Raw genomic sequence first — 22,093 nt, forward strand, 5'->3', positions numbered from 1 at the left:
CAGGCCCAAAATGGAGTCACTTATGCTAAGCTTCAGGTCACCAAGCCGAATCCTAATTATGGTTTCAGCTCTCTTAGAAATGGAATCTGAAACCTGTCAATCAGGAATCGCCTGACCAGCACCAGTGAGGCAATTTGCCTGGCAGACCCCTGCCATCCCCTAAAGGTAACCTTGCAATAACCAACACACTTTTTGCCCAGTATAACTTCCTTATTCCCGCTCCCCTCTGCCTATAAAAGTCTTTCATTTTGTGCAGTTACTTGGAGCCCCTTTCGATCTGCTAGACTGGATGCTCCCCAAGTCAAATGGATTTTTGCTCCAATAAACTCTTAAAAATTTTAATATGCCTCAGTTTATCTTTTAACCGCTCTGGTCTCAGAGAGAGAACCAAAAGCGACCACCGACGGCCCCCAGGAGCGATGAGCAACCAGACAGAGGTACGTGTTGAGCCCCTTGAACTTGCTGCTTTCTTGCTACCTCTGGAGGTGGTGGGGAAGGCCCTCTTGGATCCTGGCTCTGCAGTTTTTCCATGATGAGCTTTCAGACTTTATTTGACCTTTTTTTTTTTTTTTCCCTGACTGGGTCCGGACACTGACCAGAGTTGCACTGGGTCTGACTTAGAAACCGGACCAGGTCCAGGGTCAGACTAGGTCTGACTTAAGCTGGACTGGGTTGCATTTGAGACCTCAGAGGAATAAAATTTTGTTTTAAGGCAGAAGAAGCAGGTTGTCCCATTACCAAACATAACCTTGAATTACAGGAGCCAAAAGTAGAGAACCAAATGTTCACCAGCCCCTTCCTTCTGATTGTCCCCTCCCTGTGACCTAACAACGACAGAAAAAGAAAGGATGCTGGTTAAATGGCTATAGTGAAACAATGGTAGTAAGGCATCTTCCTGTCCCCACCGGGGAATTCTAGACAGCGGCCTGCACCTTCATGTGCATCCTACATGCTTCCCAGAAAGCACTTCTGAGAAGCTCGGCATTTTGCTGGGATGGAGAACCTTGGCCTGGCTTCGGCTGCAGGCAGGAAGAGGAAGGCGAATATTGGCCAAGCGTCTAGTGTGCGTCAAGACGGGGCTAGTCCATTCACAGACGCTGTCTCCTTTCACCTTCACAACAGGCTGATATCATTTCCCCCTTTTTAGAGGTGAGGAACCTGAGGTTTAAAGAACTTACCTAACTTGTTCTGAGGCAACTTGCCTCAGAACACGTAGCTTGTATGTGACAACTAGGATGGGAACTCAGCTCTCTCCGCAGCTAAACCCCACGTGTGGTTACTACAGATCCAAATTCAGCTCTACGGTCTTCAGCCAGGATGCAGAAGAAATAAGAACAGGCTAGAAATCATGGAGGACCACGGGGGGTTGGCAAAATTCTCCAGTTTCACCTTGTCCTGGGGTCTCTTACGTATTTGGAAACCATAGCGCCCCGTGTCCACCTTCATTTTTTGGCCTGCCTGGATCTTGGCATGTGTGCATCGCTCCCTGGATGATTTGGGGCCCCTGAAATGCTTCCCACAGTGTGTTCTGTTTTTAATCAGCTCTAATTGGTCTCCTTCTCTCCTTTCTGAATTAGAATACTCTTCACCTCCAGGCATGTGTTCTGCACACAGTCCAACAATTCCTCTAGTCTCAGGAGCACATCAAAGGAAATCACATTGGTCACAACTCCAGTGGGTTCTCAGGGCTCCACAGCAGACAGTAAGGGGCAGTGAGGAGAACACAGCTCCAGAGAGGAAATGTTTGTCCTGGGAACATAGCCTGATTCTTCTAGGAGCGAGTCCAACGCGTAACAAGGACAGTGTCACGATCCGTCTCAGAGAACGTATTATTTGGACGGAATTACCCTGTGCTATCTGGTATTGTGCCATCTTAAATTTCAGTCTCAATGAGTAAAATAAATAAAGGGCTGAATGAAGAAAGCAGAGCTCTAATTTGGGTACTATTGACATTTTGGGGCTGGGTCATTCTTTCCTGGGGTCGGGAGGAAGAGGAGATACTGTGTTTGTCGGACATTTAGCATTTAGCAGCGTAAGGGTGCTAAGCATTCTGGGACGTTTAGGCTGCAGCATCCCCCACAAATATGACAATCTAAACTGTCTCCAGGCATTGCCGAATGTCTGCTAGGGAGAGCTGTACCAGGCGACTCAAGGAAGGAACGCCTGCTTTCTGGGACTGGCTCCTTCTTCCAGGGAGACTGGAAGAAGTGAAGCACTACATTCTCGCTGTTAGTTACAAAATTAGTCCTTGGTGACACCCACTGGAATCGAGTGAAAAGACATGTAGTATCCCCAAATCGAATGGAGGTTCCCTAGCTCTGATCAGGGTTCCAGGTAGATTCAAAGATAGCCTGCATCGTATCAGTTTACCATCTTCACGCACCCCACACATATGGTGCATGAGAAGTGCTTTGACCATGGCTACCTTGGGTGCATCCAAATCCATTTATGTCCCACCTACACCATGGGGACGTTAGCTTTCTTGACAACAACTCTTATGAACCAAATCGTACCAAGACCATGTACATGAAATTAATGCAAGCATCCCATTCACTGCTTCTCGAGCCATCTGCTCTCTCTGTGTATCGAAACACTTGACAGATACAACAGAACAACGCTAGGTTACAATCCACCGGAGAAGATACCTACACATCTGACTGCACACACATTTATTGTACATCATGGTTCGTATGAATTTCGGCCCTGTGCCGTTTTCCGAATTAAATAACAGCAAGACACTTGGAGGTAAAGGGGAAAGTGATTCTCAGGTGAAATTTGAAGAGATAGAGGATTGAGCTGGCAGCTCACTCTGTAAATACCAGCAAAACACCTGATATTCCCCGTGACTTGTAAGTCCCACCAAATAAAACTAGACGTAAAAAACTCACTCATTTTCACAGAGCTTGTTGAATTGGGCCTGAGGAGTCTCTGTATATCAAGAAGTGATAGAAAAAGCCATAAAAAGAGGTGAGGTTGCAATTGTGTAGAAGAGAGTAAGAGACAGTTTGTTCCATCACACCCGAGCTCTAAAACTTGAGGGATCAATTCATCACACAAAGGCACTTGTATTCAGAGACTTTCGGCCCTGCCCCTGTGCAGGCAGAGTATAGAGCCTGGGACTCGTATGTGCTTGACAAAGGTTTCTCTTCCCCGTCGTCTTCTTACACCTTCCCCCATTTCTCCTCACCTCCTTCCCCCTCCGCTCTGCTATCGGGACACTTGTCGCAATCACCGTTATTCATATACTGTCATAAATTGGTTTTAGGATAGAAGCAAAGAGGCCTCGTGCTCTCGATTCCTCAGGCACTGAGAGTGTAGGTCTCCCTGAACGAGGGGTGGTGGCCTCACTAAGGTGAATGCCTTGATTAGCCTCAAGGAAGGTAGTGTTTCTAATTTCCTTAGGGAGTCACTGGTAACTGGTACAGAATTCCAGTCATCCACCTGTGGGCTAGTTGCGGTGAATCCAGTGGAAGACGCCACGCCCTAACACTGGGGAATTACAAGCTGCCAAGGCTGTTACCAGAGCGGAATCAAGAATCAGGAGCAGGTACCCTGGTAAAGCCTAGAATGCCGCTGAAATTCTAGAGAAGACGCCAAGCCCTACCCCCTGCTTGTGAACAACTCGTGGAGAGATGCTAAAAGTCTGAAAGCAGGCCAAGTGGGTTTGCACAATTTGGCACACAGTCTGCTCTCTTCCAGAAAGATCACAGCAAGGAGAATTTTCTAGGCTTCTCCTGAATTCATGCCTAACTGTCCCAAGGTAAATTGGCTAACCCCTGCTCGTCAGGGGAAATGGCATGAGAACCAGAAACGGGTGGCCTCAGGGACAAGAGGATCGCATGGCACGCTACTTCTTCTGCTCAAGGAAGGAGTGTCTGCCGTCTCTAAGATGCTCCTTCTTCAGGGCAGACTGAAAGCATTGAAGCACCGAATTCTCGTTGCTCGTCACCATGGCTACATTTCAGAGATGGTATGTTTATAATATTAGGAATCTCATCCAATAAATTCAATTCCTCAGGCTGCTGGCTGGTACCCAAGCCTATAGAAATATGACCTTAAAAAAATATCATAACCCATACCTATCTTCTCCACAACACTGTGCTCACACAAAGCATCATGGAATAATATAATTTTATCCTCAAGAATACCTAATCCACTCTTTTCTTGAAAGGTCAGAAACCTTCGACGGAGAATATGTGACCTGGATTCAGGTGCCACCAGAGACATAGCATTAAATATCCCTGAATCACATAGAGAAAAATGTTTATTCTTAGTAAAATGTTTCTTCTTCTTTTGAGAAGTGTCTGTTCAAGTCTTAGTTGTTAGTGTGTTTCCAACCCCTCTCCAATAGCTGCTCATCTTTTTGGAAAACACAGAGCAGGCACCCGTGTCTAGCAGGACTTCACAGCCTTGCGTTATTTAGAGTAGACTTATTTTTACGGCTACTTCCTATACGTGTGCTAAGTGTCGTTGCTATACGTACACAGTGGTATGTCAAGTGCCACCGTAAGTAAAGCTCAGTTAACATGAATAAATGTACTGGAGAAAAGTCATGTTAAGTCACCAATAGTATTGTTGATCCAAAACATGAAAAAATAAGCATGAAACTGGCATGCAGATGACTAAAGTTGAGGAAAAACTGGTAGCATGCCTCATCCTTATTTTAGAGGAGGACCCTATGACCCAGGGGGATGTGACTTGCCCACAATCACACAATTAGTAGCACAGGCAGGATTAGAACCTACGTCTCTTCATGCCCGATCTTACCAGGTATCATGTATCACGGATACTGCAGGTGTGCTTCCTGGGCACGTCACCCTTCAGGACTAAGGCCCTCACCCCCCACCACCACCACCAGAGGGACTCTCAGTGACTGACAATTTCTTCCTCTGTCCTCCTTTGGGAAAGACTGAGGTGCACCATCTCTAAAGTCACATGCCACTGACTGGTCCGGTGCAGGGGAGGAGGTATAACATCTCACCCCCACCCTGCTGAAGCACAAAACATTTGCTCAAGGACCATCTAGTTCTGGAACTCCCCAGGGAATCATCTGGAGCTTTTGTTATGATGACATTGCAGCTGTCTCCTCCCTTTGCCTAATCCTGCTTTCTTCATTCTCCAGTGTGTGGATTCCAGACATTCCCCAATAAACTTCCTGCATGCAACGCTTTGTCTCAAAATCGGTTTCCCAGGGAACCTATGAAACATCGTGTTTTCTCTCTGTTTTAAAGGGAATATGAAGTTACGTGTCAGAACACCCTATCACTAAAGAGAACATGGCAAAAGCAACTAAATATAACATTTTAATTAGTTGTGACCAGATTAGAATTGTATAACTCCTTGCCAAAGGCTGCTATAAAACTTAAACAGCAAGACACCAAATGGAGCAATGCATATGCGTTTGAGGGGATGTATTTGAGTCTAAAAATGAAATCATCAGCTCACAAATGAGAGCTTAAGCTTCAACTGTAGTGTCAGTTGTAGATTCAGCTCCACATTTTGAAGTGACAACTGCAAACACAGAGATTTGGATAACTGAATGAATCACCACATCAGACAGTAATTTTCCAGTATTGTTTTAAAGAGCACGTATAGTATTTTGAAGGAAACTGGGACGTGATTCCAAAAATAGAAAATGGAATAGAATAAAACATCATAGCGAAGTTTTCTAACAAATTCAACAAACACTCCATAAAGTACTACTAGGTATTTCAGGAAACACAGACTTGAGTAGAATACTGTTTCTACGAAAGAATGAATAGCATATAGAAGGGTTAGGACTCTCATTGTCTCTCTTAACATCGCTGCTGCCTCATTCTCTCTTGTTCTTCCAAGCCTCCAATTAAACATTTTCTGGTCCTTCTTACTCTGTCTTCTATGTCTAACCTGCCCTTGTCAGTGTTCAATCTTTTTGACCTTCTGTGCTTCCTTCTGGATAGTTCGTTATGATCAGATTTTTAATTCTTTCTTTAGCCCAATCAAATCTGCAGTTAAACCGATCCATTGAGTTCTTAACTCGGGTTATTTTATTGATCGGTTTAAGACTTTCCATTTGGTGTTTTCTAAAATCTCCTCTAGCACTTTTTATAGACTGTAGCTCACTGCCAAATTTTTCAAACTTGACTTTGATTTCTTTGGACACCGTCACTAAAGCTCTGTTGTTATATTCTGTGTCCGGTAGTTGTGGTTTCTGGAGCACTGGTGGGTTTGATTCCACCATCTGTTATTTCTGATGGTGTTTACTTATATTGATTTATCTCCCCTCGTGTTCGGTTTTCAAATGATTTGTAGACTTAATGTAAGGCCTCGGATGATATTTTCTTCCACTAATGAGAACTTTAATTTGCTACCGCCAGGCACCCAAGACCTCTAGGAATCTGAGACCACCTGTTCAAGTATTAAGATTTTCTGAGCCAGCGTGGTAAGCTGAAGCATGGCTCTATGTGAAGACTGGCTCATGTATGACTCACTAACTTCTAGGACAAGCCCCTTGGGTCTCGGCTCAGAGACAGGGAGTAGTTTGCCAGAGTCCTCATTCTTGGCAAATCCTACGTTCCAACTCTTGTTTTCCTACATGGGCAAAGCCACAGAATGGACGAGTCAGTCTTTTCAGCCACATCTTCCAAAACAGGAAATGCCTCCAAAGTCAGACGTGCCAGAGTTTTCCTCATCTCTCTGGGTTTCCCACCTCTCCTGACCCTTAGGCCATGAAACGTTCCTTATCTCATTAGAAGACAATGCTGTTTAGAAAAAGTATATTTTATCCATGTTTTTAAATTATCTCCAGAGCAACGGTTGATCTGACTTATCTAATCTACCTAATACTCAGGAGTAGAAGGTCATGCAAGGTGGGAGACTGAGATTCCCCTTCTTCCAAAAATATTCTGGGCATGTTATCTCATTTACAGCCATGCTTTATAATCGTCTGTTTGTATGTTAACTTCAGTGATTACATGGCATAGATTCTGATTCAAACTGTAGAAATACCTTCTGAGATTTCAATGCTTGGTTTAAGTGCAGATGTTTATCTAGGAAGAGGGTCTGTAACTTTCAGGAAATTCTCAAATGTCTGTGTGGTTCTTCTTTATACACTGAGCTCTGGGAGGGCAAGGGCCATGTTATATTTACTTTGAGAGTCCCAGTGCCCAATAAAAGCTTGTTGAATAGATAAAGAACAACTATGTTTGTTGTTTGACAAAGCAAAGCACAGATGACTTAAGAGAGAGGTACAAATGCTTGGCTGCTACCTCAGGGAAGGAGAGATTATCACCTACTCGGGTTATCAGAAAAGGCTTTTTTTTTGGAAAGGAGGATTTCAGTTGCTCCATCACGGAAGTTCAAAACAAAGGTGGGATATAGAGATGAGAACATTGTGCCCTATTCAGAGGCATGAGGGATACATCTCCATTGGACAGAATTGTGGGTTTTCCCTTAGAAACCTGCCTCTGCTATTCTGACCTTAAAAAAAACTCCATGCCATGAAACCCAAGTAAACACCTTGAAAAAGTGAAACCTTACGATTTGACTTATTACCCTGAAACTGTATTCAAAAGTGTGTGCATGCATTTGTCTGGGGAAAGTGTCTTTAGATTTTACTGGCATCAAAATGGGCAAAAAGGGATATGTGACACCCTGATCCCTGGAAGTAAAAATAAAGATTAAAACTCATGACCCTTTAATTCAAAGGGGAAAAAAGACTACACATGAATTAACATAGGTGTGTAAGTGTAGCTGGAAAGCAGCTGAGTTGTCAGACCTTAGCCCAGAGACGGAATAATGACAGTAACATGTACTCTGCCCGCCAGTACAGAACAGAGCAAAGGGGGACAGGTATCACCGCCACATTTGGGACCTCTTTCTTCCTGACCTTGGTCATTAGCATCTGGAAGAATTTCAGTAGGAAAGTGTGTGGCTGCTAAGATTCTGACAACCTTGCCACTCACTACCTAGTACAGCAATAAGCGAATGAACCAGAACAGGAGAGTCATAAGGTGCCAGGCAAACAGGTTATATTGCTGGGCAAATCTCCTAGCGCTGAAGTCCGAACACCATCGAGCCGTAGAGGATGCTGGCTGAGGGGACTGAAGTCAAAAGAAACCAATTAAAAAATAAAAATTAAATTAAATTTTTAAAAAAATCACAAAACCAAAAAAAAAAAAGTCAGAGGCAGCGTCTAAAAATCAACTCTGGCTTCCTGAAGCCCAGCCAAGAAATATATATGTTCATTCTAAATACACAATGACGTCAAATGCAAAAACTTCCAAATATTATCAAGTGGAAAAAAGAAATTTAAGGATATAAATGTGTTAACTGTTGCCACATACTGGTGAAGTGTGGTATGGCAGAGAAGCTCTATGACAGCAACAAGACTTAAGAAAAAGAGAATACGTAGTATGGAGTTAAATTTAAACATCACTGGGTGAAAGAGTTAGATTATGGGGGGAAAGGTATCTTGTGGCCAAAAATAATCCTTGAAAATAAGTATGAAAAAGTTGAATATTAAAATGTAACTTACGTAACCTCAAAAAGTAAAAATAAAGACAGAAAGTCATATTCCAGTGAAACACTAGAAGAAACCGTACTTCTATTTATCCAAATTATGGTACATCCATACACTAAACTACTATTTAAATACCACAAAAGACTGAGCTGGGTCAATATGTGTTGGCTTGAAAGATGTTTAATTATACTGATATGTTGGGAAAGCAAATTGTGTACTAGTGTGTTGAAATGATACAGATATAGTTCTAAAGTTATAGAAAAAGACATATTATTATATGTATACAAACATCTACGAATATAGATACATCAGACCCTTGTTTGGTTGTCTTAGGGGGTAGGATTTGATGGGGAAATTTTTATTCCTTATAATCTATATCTGTATACTCATTAAATTTTTAAAATAATGTGCTTGTATGACTCCTTTAATCAGATAAAAATGTTCAGTGGAGAAAAGGAAAAGACATACTGTACGTAGGCTGGTGAGTAATAGCGATCTAGAGTCGGGCTACCCCTGGGTTCAAATCCTGATTCTGCTACTTAAAGGTTATGTGATCTTGAACAAGTGCCTTCATCTGTAAAATGGGGATAATTTTTGTACCTACCACACTGGATTGTCGTGAAAGTGGCATGAGAAAATGGAACATAGGTAAAATGCTTAGAATATTTCCTGGCACACAGTAAGTGCTCAACAAATGGGAGCAGCTCACAGCAAAAACACTCCTTGAATTTTAATACTCATTTTCCTTCAGAGATTTTCATCACGTTAACCTCTTGCTCAATCCTAACTTTTAGCTGTCATTTGAGGAATTTTTTTCCTTTGGGACTAATAATAATATGTTATGGCATATGGTATACGAGGTCGGACAATTAAGTTCTCTAATTCATCCTAGAAAAAGTGCTACATACCTCATTGCTGAATATCACTACGGTCACCTTCGAAGGACTCCCCTTGGGAAGCTCTGCACTGATGCCAGTGCCTAGTCCACCCTTCAAAGCAATTTTGGAACTCTTTTTCTGGAATGGCCATCAGAGCTGTCATATTACCCTAGATGTCTGAATGTCATCAAAATATCTTCCTTTCAGTATTTCCTTTACCTTCGGGTAAAGAAAGAAGTCACTGGGGGCCAGATCAGGTACGTAGGGAGGCTGTTCCAATACAGTGATTTGTTTACTGGCTAAAAACTCCCTCATAGACAGTGCCGTGTGAGCTGGTGCATTGTCGTGATGCAAGAGCCATGAATTGCTGGCAAAAAGTTCAGGTCAGTTAACTTTTTCACGCAGCCTTTTCAGCACTTTGAAATAGTAAACTTGGTTAACTATTTGTCCGGTTGGTGAAAATTCATAATGTATACTCCCTCTGATATCAAAAAATGTTAGCAACATCATTGTAACAAGTTTACAAACTTAATTGTCAGATCTCCTATTCCAATATGTATGAGGATGTATAATATACATTTTATGACTGAATAATCAAAGTCAAGTAGAAAATGGGATTTGCTATAGCTTCTTCCTAATTTAGCTACTGTGAGAATCGGTAAGATACCTGCGTGCGCTGTCATAGGAGGGAATTGGATTGATTCCAGACTTAAGTGAGATGGAATCAAGATGCCTAGGGGTCCAAAATACAGGGCATTGAGCTGAACTGATTGGTGGGATCCAGAGATTAGAGATGGTAACACCCATTGGGTTATTTGGGGAGGAGGGGACAGAATTCATTACTGACATTTATTGGAGATACTGTCTTCTCTCCAAGTCCCTTAGGGGAAGTTTCATCAGATAGCCCAACTGTGAAATCTAACCCTGCCTTTCATCTGAAACCCGAGGCTAAAGCTGTTCTTATCGCCATCTGGCCTCCTCATCAGAAGCAGAATGGCTCTCCGGAGCCTCTAGGAAGAATCTTTTTGTAAACCTCCACATCTGTCCTTACATTCTGTCTCCCAATCAAGTAAGAACCAGAATGCACGTCAACTCCAGGCTTCTAGGCAGGTTCAGAGTCACGAGCTCGCGGAATTCACCAAGCAGGGTACTGACCCTCAGTTTCCGCTAGAACTCACTTTGCATCCATTCACACCAGAGTCGTTTCCACATGCCAGAGGTCAAATTCTAGACCAGGAGAAATTCAACCATCATGGACCGTCATGGACCAGAAGTGATGTAACACAGCATTGGTTTGAAACTATTGCTTCTCAAATGTGTTTCCTGGATTTCTCATGTTCTGTGAGATACTAGTAGGTTTTTGGCATAAGAATTATCCCATCTCCAAGATGGTTTGGAGATTCTATATATCATATCCCCAACTTAATAATATACGGTATATTATCCATTTTATTAGTCAGTCAACATTCATTTTATTAGTCAGTCAACAAACATTTATTGAGCACCTGCTATGTCTTAGTGCTTTAGGATAAAGAGTGAACAGAACAGACAAGATTCCTACCGTGGTGGAGGAAGGGAAGGAGGACACAAATTAAGTGTCAGGAAATGATAAATTTTGTGCAGAGAGTGAAATGAGAGGTGAAACCTAGAGTGACTGGGAAGCTAACTGGGCTGTCAGAGATGTCCCCTCTGAGTAAAACCTGTTTCAACCGAGAGCTCAAAGACAGAAATATTTGAAAAGAGTTCAAAAGATTGATGATTTTTCAGTAAAGAAATCTAGTGAATCTACTTATCCTGACATTTCCAATCCACTTGTCACGAAGACCCTTTGAGAGCGGAACACCCTGTGGCATCCCAGGGAACCCAGTTTGAGAAGTGCTGGTTTGAATATGTCTTGTCCTGGTACCGCTGTCGAATGCAGACAATAATCTGCCCGACAGTCACCTATTACACTGATTACAGCTACTCAGACGACCTGAAAGCCCACCCCCGGAGGGCCGATGGATACAATCGTTGTCTCCACTGATACCTAGAAAAGTAGAGGCAGCAGCAGCAGCAATTACTCCGGAGATAACATTCGGAACTGTGCATTTCGGGTTCTGCCAGCCTCGCCCCCAGAGGAACTCCGCCACCCAGAGCAACATTTGCTCTGCAGCGTTTGCAGGAAGGGCCGCCTGGGAGTTGAGAACGACACACAGAGTGGATGAGGGGAGTCCCATTTGACAGTTTGCAGTAGCAACGGGCCCCCAGGACTCCATCACTCTTTCCCTCCCATGTCCCACCCAGCCTTACACCAGACTTATGCCCGAACGTCTCCAGGCCGGGTCGGCAAACCACCACCCATCAGCCAAATCCCGCCCACTGCCAGTGTCTGTAAGTAACGGTTCCCTGGAACCAACCTTGCCCTCTCATTTGCATACTGTCTACAGCTACAGTGGCCGGGCTGACTGGTTGTAACGGAGATCCCGTAGCCCACCAAACCTAAAACAATTGCTATCTGGCCCTGGATAAAATGTACCGACCCCTGCTTTAGGCACCAGTTCTCTTTCCTCTTGGCCAGTCCTCCCAGCCTTGGGGAGGACAGCTGCCATCCTCCCCAGATGTGCCAGTTGGGGTGGGCTCCACTGTTCCCAGAAGATATCTACCACCAGGGAAAATCTGCTCAAAATCTTCTCAGTGCCTCTCCTTTTCCTCAGAGAGTTAATACACCCGGCGAGAGCACGTCCGTGGGTGTCAGATTCTCTCTGCTCAAATCCCAACTATGCCACCGCCTCACTTTTCGACCTTGGGAAATTTGTTAACCTCTCCAATCTTCCGAGTTAGAGCTTCCAAATGAGGCTAATAATACTGCCTGCCTCACAGCGTTCCTGCAAGAATTAAATGAGACGATGCGTGTGGAAGAATTTGCACAGCTCCTGACTTGCAGAAACTGTTTAATAATTGTTAGTTATTATTTCAACGATTTTATGAAAAGGACCAGGTAGGGGAAACTGAGCACATAAAACAGGAATCACAAATTCCCTCCACGCAAAACACTTGAAGCCACTTTCACCTAACAAATATTAAGCAGCTTTGGGCAAGCGTGTGGGGCACCCAGAATTCACAAACGAATGGCATTTACATGGCTCATGAGTGTATATTTTGGAGCCACTGTTTCTGAAAAGTGTCATCATCCATAAAGCTGACCAGAGGTGGACCCTGTGACGACTCCACTCCAGTCGTAGTTACATATTCAGGAGACATGCAAACATATGTTCACAAAAACATGTACCAGAATGTCCACAGCAGCACTGTTTGCTATAGCCAAAAGAAGAGGAACTACCCCAAATATCATCAGCTCTAGAATGCATAAATAAATTGTGGGATGTTCACACAATGGCATGCCCTTCAGCCATGAGACTGAAAAACCTACAGCCACGTGTGAAAACATGGAGTCACAACGCGCGTCAAAGAAGCCACGTCTACAAAGGGAGGTGGGGGAGGTTCTATCTATATGAAGTACGGAGTATGTGAGACTAAGCCGGGGTGTTAGAAAGCAGGGGAGCGGTTACACTGGGGGACCAGTGACAGGAACAGGTGAGAGGGGTCTTCTGGGATGCTGAGGGTTTACTCATCTGGGGGATGGTTCCATGGATGCATCTGGTTTGCAAAAATTTATCAAAAAAATAAAGAAAAGAGGGAGGGAAGAAAGAAGGGAGAGAAGGAAGAAGGAAGGGAGGAAGAAAAGGGGAGAAAGAAAAAATTACGTGTTGTCCCATACGCCGTGCCACTCTGTTTCCTTCCACATCCTTTGTTCTGCTCGTTCTTTTATCGCTGGCATCTCTGCTATTCATCTCTCCCTCACCCTACACACCCCTTTCTCTAATGAGAACCTGGGGTGTGAATGTACGTTCCGAAGAAACCATGCGGTATTCGCTCAGTGGAAAAGCACAGATCCCACAAACCCTCAACTTTCTTCATGTCAGGCCTGGCAAAAGGATATGGAGCTCAGACCCACGGGGATGCGTTGCCACGTGCCCATTTCTGAACCAAGAAGGGGCACCCAGTCTGTCCGATTCACAGCTGCCTGTCCCACGCTGACAGACACAGTAACTGGGAACGCAGACCAACGTCTCCTCCTTGCTTGCACACCTCCCCAGTTCCCAGGGCTTGAACGGAGACCATTATGTTTGGCTTCTGTTACAGTGGTTCCAGTTTTAGTAACTGAGTAAATTGTGGAGTAAATGTTGCCAGGTTACACAGTTCTACTGTGGGCATAGGTCTCTGGACCGGCCATTAGCCACAGCACGTCACCACCAATGCCACATTTCTAATTCCTTCTCAAAGCAATGGTGGCTCTTTGTCCCTCACCCCTGCCCTGCGGAGGCCAGCGCTCAGGGGGCCGTCAGATCCAGAGTCTGGGTCCTGAGGAGGGAAATGCTAATTGTGCTTAATTCCCAAGAAGGGACAGGACTTTTTCAACTCAAGTCTAATCACTTTAATGCAGTCACGTTGTCAGAGCTGCTCTGACACAGGAACACTCAAATGCTGCCTCCAAAATAATTGGTGTTTCTTCCAAATTATAAAAAGGGGGGGGGGGCGCAGTTCTCCTTCCCCCATCCCTGAGCCTCGTTCAGCCCAGCCCTGCCCCGTGGGGTAGGATAAGGGATGTGGACAGGCTCGGGTTGGGGTGACATGTAGCGCTGAGTGACAGGCAAGGACTGAAGGTCTGGCTGCAAGGTGGGGGCAGGGAAGAGAGGAGGACCTGGGACAAAGGCAGGTTGGGGACAGGGGGGTGGGGACGAACATATCACATCACATTACTTGACAAGAAAGAGCAGTGACGCAGTCGTGTCAAACGTCCCCCAGTCCAAATGGCTTTACCAGGTCACCTTGGCTGTCTGTTCTGCAGCCCCACCAGCCAGCTCCGGAGAGCCAGCCCTGAGCAAGGGCACAGTTAGAGCTGAAGCTTGCCACGCAAGACTCGCCAGCATTTGGGCCAACTCCCATTTCAATCTTTCTCCCTCTCCAGGAACGTTCGGTTTTAATCAAACTCAGCGCCGTGGCAAACCCTGAATACTTTCCAGACTTTCCTGACATGGGAAGATCTCTGGGCTCCCCTCACCCTGGTAACCACACCTTCCCCTGCTGAAATCGGACCCATTTCCTGAGCCCTTCCCTGAATCTCCAGCCAGGAGGAGTTTCTCCTCCCAACTGCCACCGAGTTTTCTTTTGATGTTTACCTTTACCGTGGCATTTATTACATGCAAACTTGCTCTACAAATATTTCTATCCGCCTACCTTTTCACTTTAACACTGTATTTTCACGAAGGCAGGGACCGTACTTAAGTACAGCCATTGCTGTTTATCAGGTACATAACATTATGCTAACCTTTTTACATGAATTTTCTCAAAACATATAAGCCCATGAGTAGGTATTATAATTCTCATTTTACAGATGGAAAAAAAAATTCAGTAAAGAGAAGTTCGAGCGTTTGTCTTGAGTCGCACAAGTTTTGAGTGGCTGAGTCAAGATCCAAAGACCTTGTTCTTCTTGATATATCATCCTACCCAACAGTCTTCTCTGAGTTTCTTCTAGCACATAGAAAACTATGGATGGATGGATGGATGGATGGATGGATGGATGGATGGATGGATGGATGGGCAGGTGAATGGTAGACACTGAAAATATCCAATTGACCCAAATTCAAAGTGTCACCTTCCTTTATCAGAAGTTATTAACCCACATACGAAAACAGGATGAAGATGACTGTAGTTCTAAATAAGCACCCTTCTATTACAGAGAAACAAAACCCTTTCAACCTCCAGGTTCAATCAGGCCAAGGTAAGATCCTCAAAACAAAGAACACAGTGGGTATTCCCTAGGTCACGTAAACAACGTAGACCTGTGGAAAGACTCTGGAGTGACAAGATCCACATCATATCCCTCCTACAGGAATTTACTAGGTTTCCGTCACTGAGCTTTGAGTCGCTAACCCTTCCCTGACAGAACAGTCACATCTCCCTCACAGGTGGCAGGAAGAGTGACGTCAGATAATGGATGTGAAAACTTGGCATGGAGTGGGCCCTTTGTAAATATTCATTTTTCCAACCTCTAATTCCAAGATATTTAAGACATTGAAAGCAACAAGATCGTAAAAACGAAACACCAAATGAACGCTTCTCCTCACTTCCAACTCAGCATACAGCCACATGCCACCATCACCTCCATCATTCTCCAGTTTAACTGGCCACCAAGTCATTCCTCAAACACTGACGGATGCTAATTCTTGCCAAGTTTGTCCCTTTTCCATTCAGTGCTTGTCCTTATGGGGTTTTCTTTTACTTTGCTTCTGCTGATGCTTGAAATTAAGACAAATTTCCGTTTGTTTCCACATTTGTGTTGCGGTTGGGGGAGGAGTCTCAAAAAACAAAAACATAAAACAAAACAAAACAAAACAAAAAAACCTCTGAAAGCCTCAAACTTCACCAAAGAGAGAAATCCTGTGATCCTTAGAAAGTCTACACAGTGTTGCTATCTAAAAGGGAAATTCTTCTCTTGATTTGCCCAACCCCTTCAGCTCCTAAGGGGACAGCTCCATTTCTGTTCCTCCTGGCCCTGGGTTGTGCAGTAGATGGACAGTCCCACATCCTCCATGGAGATTTCTAGAAAGGCAATTTTCAAACACATGTTTTGGAAACAAAACGCCCCAGTGTTATGAATGAAACCTATCAGGCATCATTTTTCTCCCCATCTCCTCTTTGCAGCCCAAGGGCTCACATCACCTGTTGTCTTTGGAAATAATCCTTGGAGGAACAAGTCCAAAGGAAAAGTGGAGTTGTCGCCCCTTCCAGATCAAATTTGAGCTACGATCTAAGCTCAATGCTAACTCCAGACAGGAAGCCCCACGTCTTGCAGCCTGGTTCACAATCCATAATAGATGACCTTCCCAGAGCCCTCGTTGAGAAAAGGAGTACGCTATGCACATTTTGGCAAAGATGCAGACCTGGGATTCAATTTGAACAGCAGCTATACCAATAGAGTACAAATGCAAACAGCAAACATGTGTCCATGTTACAGCTCAGCGCGAGCCAAAGCGGACCGAATAAGTCTACATTTTTCATGTTTTGATAAGGAACTCAATTGGCATTTTGTGGGACACTGCCGGGTGAGGGCGCACGGTGTCAGAGCTGGCGTGGAGCCCACATCCTGCGACCCTGGCAGTGCCCCATCTTCCCCATTAGTGCAAAGCACACGGAGACATGAGAGCGGGACAGAATAAGACACCCTCTTTTTTTTTCCACGTGTGTTGGAGTCCACCCAGGAAAAAAGCAGGGCAGGTTGATGAAAAGCAGAGGCAAGTGTTCCCATCCTCTCTTACTCGACTGGGGAAATCAGAAAAACCACAGTCATTCGAACAGCTGTTTACGGCTTACAAGCACTTTTCAAATGGATTCTCTTAATCCTTAATCCAACGTACAAAGCTTTAATGAATGTATTTTGACTCCCCCTTTTTACAGACAGAGAAATGAAACTTCGGAAAGGTCAAGGGACTTGCCTGAGGATACACCACAGGTAAGTGCCACGAATGGGGTGGGATCCAGTCCTTCCTGTGTCTAGCGCCTGTGCTGTAGGCTGCCCCTCCCCCACCGGCCCCGCTGCCCCTTCACCCAAGCTCTCAAGAATCAATCTCATTTACTGCCTCAGACCCAACCTGTAAAAGTCAAGCCTTGGAAAATGTCTGGGTAGAAATTTGATTCTCATACCTTCAGGATAGAGAAAAGGCTGTGTTGAACTTGAGGTAAGAAAAATCATTCATACCTTTCCCATTTGTGCAGGAAAAGGTAAGAGGCCGAAGACTGATAGTTTATAATAACCTGGTTTGTTTTGTCATTGTACCCCAAAGAGGCAGAACTGGTGATATTCTGGAACAGGGGTACATCTACTATCATATCACGGGGATACAGGTGTCCCCGAAAATAAGACCTAGCCAGACAATCAGCTCTAATGCGTCTTTCGGAGCAAAAATTAATATAAGACCTGGTCTTATTTTACTATAAGACCAAATCTATATAATATAATATAATGTAATGTAATGTAATGTAATATAATATAATATAATATTATATAATATAATATAATATAATACCCGGTCTTATTTTACTATAATGTAAGACCCGGTCTTATATTAATTTTTGCTCCAAAAGACGCATTCGAGTTGATTGTCTGGCTAGGTCTTATTTTCGGGGAAATAGGTTACCTGTCATCCTTCTGCTTGCTTTTTCTGGTCTTTTGTTCTTTCTTTCTCCCTTACCCTGGCAGGGTTCTGGGGGGCTCCTGAAAGATGTGGGGAACTCTGAGCTCACATTCTGTTTAGACATGAGCCCTGTCTTCCCCCCGAGATTTGAGAAGCAATACAAAGCCTTCTATCGCCTTTGTGTACAAGGAAAGGGGGGCTCACTTGAACTGGTAAGACCTTTGGGATCCCCAACCGTAACCCCTTCTCAAAAACTCTCCTAAGTCCATCAGGAATGGGGGTCGGGTGGTAGAGTATCAAACCCATCGTGAAATATCATTCCACAGAATATCTGCTCTGGGTGGTCTTTTTTAAAAAAATATGTCTGAGTTCTGACTGGTGCTATCAAGACAGAAATAGGCCTCATGGAGGCACTTTCTGGGGGCTGACTCAGGAACCCCAGTAATTCTGCCACCAGATTCTGAGTGCACAGGGAATGTGTGTTCTGGTTATTTTAATGTTCTGGTTAATTGGGAACTAAGTAGGGTATATTGAAGATAATTAAATCTTTCTTTGATTGAGAATCTTGCAGTGAGTGCTCTGGAGCGATCACTCTAAATATCAATTATAAATCCCCACGGGTGGGAATTCAGGAGCTTGAGCGGAACTGTAGTGACTTCCAGACTAACTGCAAATTTATTTTGAGGTCCGCATCCACCCCCAACACTCCTGGCCCAGATGCAGTCTCGCCTTTTAGGCATCGGATAGAATGAGTCAAAAGACACTAAGTCGCCCGGATGTTGACATTCTTTGGTGCTAGTTCCAGCTCCCTAAGGAAGGACTTGCATGACCTTGGGGAAGGTATTTCACTTTCTGAGACTCAGCTTCCTTATCTGGAGACGGGAAGGTTGGAGTTTTTGGTTCTTAAAGTTTTTAGGGATGCAGATTTCCTTCGGAAGCCGAGGGACACTACAATATTTACAGCAGGGAAAAATGAACAGGGGCCCGAAGGTCATCCTCTGATGACACCCATTCGGGGACTACAGGTAATGTCCCGGAGCAGACACGACGGCCTCTTGGGCCCCTAGAGCCCTGGGTTCTCTGCATCCAGTGAAGCTAGAGCATCTACCCATCTAGACAGCAGTGGTTCTTGGCCTTCCCTGCACGTTGAAACTATCTGGGCACTTTTCAACATTTCAATTCCCAGGTTGCTCCCAAACCAATTAAATCTGATTTTGGGTGGGAGAGTCCCCACGTGATTCTAGGGTACAGACCAGTTTGCAAATCACTGCTCTCGGACAAGAACTCTCATAATTAGGAGTGAAGAGAATCACCCGGTGGGGAGGCAGACCCCCAGGCCCCTGCCCCTGGTGGTTTCCTTTCCTTCCGGCCAGATCCCACCGGAGAAGATTCACTATTAGCAGGTATCCTAGGCAACTCAGATGCAGACCACTCTTGGGGAACTCAGGAAGAGCCATTTCGCAGGAGAAGCTCAGAGGAGTCCACTTCCCTGCTACCTTTCCTCCTGGGCAGTTCTACATCCTTCTGCAGGTCTCCTGCCTTGTTCAGGGGAAGCGTTTGTCCTCATTTGCTGGGCAGGCTTTTTCTCCCTCTTTCCCATCCATGGCAAACCTGGATCTTTTAGCCTGAGCCCCAAATCCCGACAGGTTCAATAATCCACGCAGAGCACTCATCCACACCTGTCGTTTTTAATATTTAAACACCACAGCATCACTTAGGTCACGGACTCAAGGTGAGAGCTGCGGGTTAGCAAACCGAGCCACTGGCACCGGAGGGGATGACGGGAGCACAGGTCCAGGGCAGGCCTGGCCCCGCACAGCCCGAGCCCGCCAAGTTCTGCACCCCTTGACCTCTTCCTACCTGAAGCGTGCGTAGCAGGACCTGGAGCCCAGTGGCTTCTTGTTCTGCCATCCCCTCCTAGGGTCCTGGGGAACCGGCTGCCTGAGGCCAGGTCGGGGCTGGAGAGGGAGTGGCTGCCAAGCTGACCTCGCTCCCCGCCTCTCGGGACACGGCTGCCCTGAGCCCTCAGCTGCACATGCTGCTGAGTGTGAAGTCGCCGCCGTGCAACCCTAGACCTCAGCACAGGCGCAAGTGTCCCCCGACTCCTACTGTGGGGATTAGGTGAGCCCCAGCCCAGAGAGAGCTGAGCATGTGGGCACAGGGGTGGAGAGGGCACCAGCGTGAGTCACTCACCCACCTCCAGGCCCATGCAGGAGCCACCCTGGACGGCTGACAGGCATTCCCAGCTGACCTGGTCAGACTCCCTGCAGAGGCTCGCCTGGCCCTCCCCGCTTGTCCCCCTCCCCCTTTATTTTGGTCTGTTGCCGGCCGGCTCCCGGGTAACAGGAGACCCAAGAGTGCTTGCACAACCGTGGCGGTGCAGGGCACAGAAGCCCAGGGCCCCCTGAGGTCCCAGGCTTAGGGACAGGAGCTGTGACTGAGAAGGAAAATAACTGCTCCGGACATTTTCCACAGACGGGGTCCCTCACCTAATCTGCTCACTTTCCTAATAACCCTAGAGGGGTCGTACTGTTATTACCACCCCACCCCACCCCACCCCCGTTTGACAAATGAGAAAATAGAGCCACAGAGACGTTAAGCCACAAGAACAGGGCCGAGGAGTGTATGCCAGGCCTCCAACAGGCAGCCTGGCCCAAAGCACGGTCACTAACCATTACACCACCCTGTCTCTTGTTGCTGCAAACACACAAAGTCATGGAGGGCGGACAGCCCTGCCCTCTGCCTCAGGGACGGCAGAGGCCTGGGTGGGATTTCCTGCAGACCCACGTACGACTCATCATCTCTGTCTATGGCTTCTGCTCAGAACGTGTGGGAAGAGTCTGAGTGGCGACTGGCCCCGCACCCTCTCCCTGTCCACACCTAAGTGTCTGGCTGGTGTTTAGATGCTGGTTGTGAGTGTGGCCGAGGGCCTCACCCGGTCACTCTAGGCCCCAGCCCAGAGCCCCCGAAGATGCCGAGGGAATTCATAGCTGCTTCACAGAATTACTGAAGGATTCAAGTTTGGGACGCCCATATTCACGACATTGCCACATCCAGCCCGCGTGGTCCACGCCTGACAATTCTGGACATGACAGCGAGGAGCCAGAAAGCTCACAGCATAACGTGAGTGTGTGAAAGCGGAGAGTGAGCTCACTGAGGGTCGTGACCGATGGCAAGCACAGCTGGACGGGAGGGCCTTGGCTCTCGCGCGTGGGGAGCTTTCGTGAGCATCAAAGCCTCCATCTGGCAGCTGCCCCAGCGCCTTGTGGTGACTGAGGAAAGAGTTTGCACTTCCGGATCCTACTCAGCCTCCGTGCTCCAAGTCGGGCCTGGCCACGCCCTCAAATTCAAGGACAAATTCATGTGGTCCGTGCCCTCTAGAAACTTCCACCCTTGATGGCTTTACTTGTGAAGCCCTACCCTGCTGGGAATTGACTATAATTTGTCACATTTATGGAGCTGGGGGAGGGCAGTTGACCCCCTTCTGCCTGTACTTCACACCTCCCTACATCTCCTACCACATCTGATGACAGGAGGGAAGAAATAAAGGCCCCCTAAGGACTGCCTCCTTCCCTGAGGGGTGGAGCTTTCAGGCGCATGTGTTCTAACGTCCTTAGAAGGTCCAGGGGTGCAGGGAACAGTGAACTATCCCGTGTGATTTAAGGGCAGATTACGCCGCGCTCCCGGACTGCAGGATAAGAAGAGAGAGCAAGCAGGAAGGAAACATCACCCTCCTCCCAACATCGACCTGGAGAACAGTTTAAAGGAAAAGGTCACCCTTGTAGTGCGAAGTCATGAAAACCACCTTTGAGGACATAACTAAAGGTCTTTTGCCCGCTGGAATGGCATCAGGCACAGTCGAAGTGAAAATCTTAGCGTAAAAGGGTCACTCTCTTCTACGCAATGACAGCTTTCCCCTGTAGCACCGAGAACCGTATTTTCAGGAAGCCCCCTGCGAAATACGTCAGGGAATGCGGGGAACGGGCCCCTTCTTTGCTTGGCGACACACCTGTCTCACCTGCCCGGCCTGGATGCACTTCCCCTCACCCGACAAAGCTCCTGGCTCTGGGGAATCACCACACACAGGGATGCCGGACAAGGTATGACGTGCTGGTTTTGCCTTCTGATTTTCTGGCAACGTGAAGGCTCACCTCTAGCTCATTTCAGCTCCCCCATCACACCTGCACCAAGTTCCTCTTTTGCTCCCCTGATACTCAGATCTCAACATTGTCCTGCAAAAAAACCGGCGACCTGCTCCCCTCTCTCATAGCACCTTCTTTGTTCCCACGCTTATGGAAAGCCCGGGCAGTGCCTCCATCCAAACCTCCCTCTCCTGGATTCCATCTTAATAAGACGCCGGTTCTGTGAGTGGACTGAGTGACTTTGGCTGGTGTGGAAACGGGTGACAGTAGCTGAGGCTTTACTCCGCCATCACTACGTGAATTTCAGTAGGGATAGAGAAAGAAGGGCAGACCTGC

General features: G+C 46.1%; 1 protein-coding gene across 3 annotated transcripts in view; it reads right to left on the minus strand.

The window, feature by feature from the left end:
* Nucleotides 1-19,708, minus strand: part of AGBL1 (AGBL carboxypeptidase 1) — a 563,788-nt gene extending 544,080 nt beyond the window's left edge. For all 3 annotated transcript variants that reach the window (XM_033100349.1, XM_033100350.1, XM_033100347.1), the window contains exon 1: nt 19,476-19,708. In XM_033100349.1, the coding sequence (XP_032956240.1) occupies nt 19,476-19,526 (51 nt within the window). In that variant the 5' untranslated portion in view covers nt 19,527-19,708. The remainder of the gene's footprint in view (nt 1-19,475) is intronic.
* Nucleotides 19,709-22,093: the final 2,385 nt, after the last annotated feature.

This window comes from Rhinolophus ferrumequinum, chromosome 28, assembly GCF_004115265.2.
Source record: "Rhinolophus ferrumequinum isolate MPI-CBG mRhiFer1 chromosome 28, mRhiFer1_v1.p, whole genome shotgun sequence".
Taxonomy (NCBI): Eukaryota; Metazoa; Chordata; class Mammalia; order Chiroptera; family Rhinolophidae; genus Rhinolophus; species Rhinolophus ferrumequinum.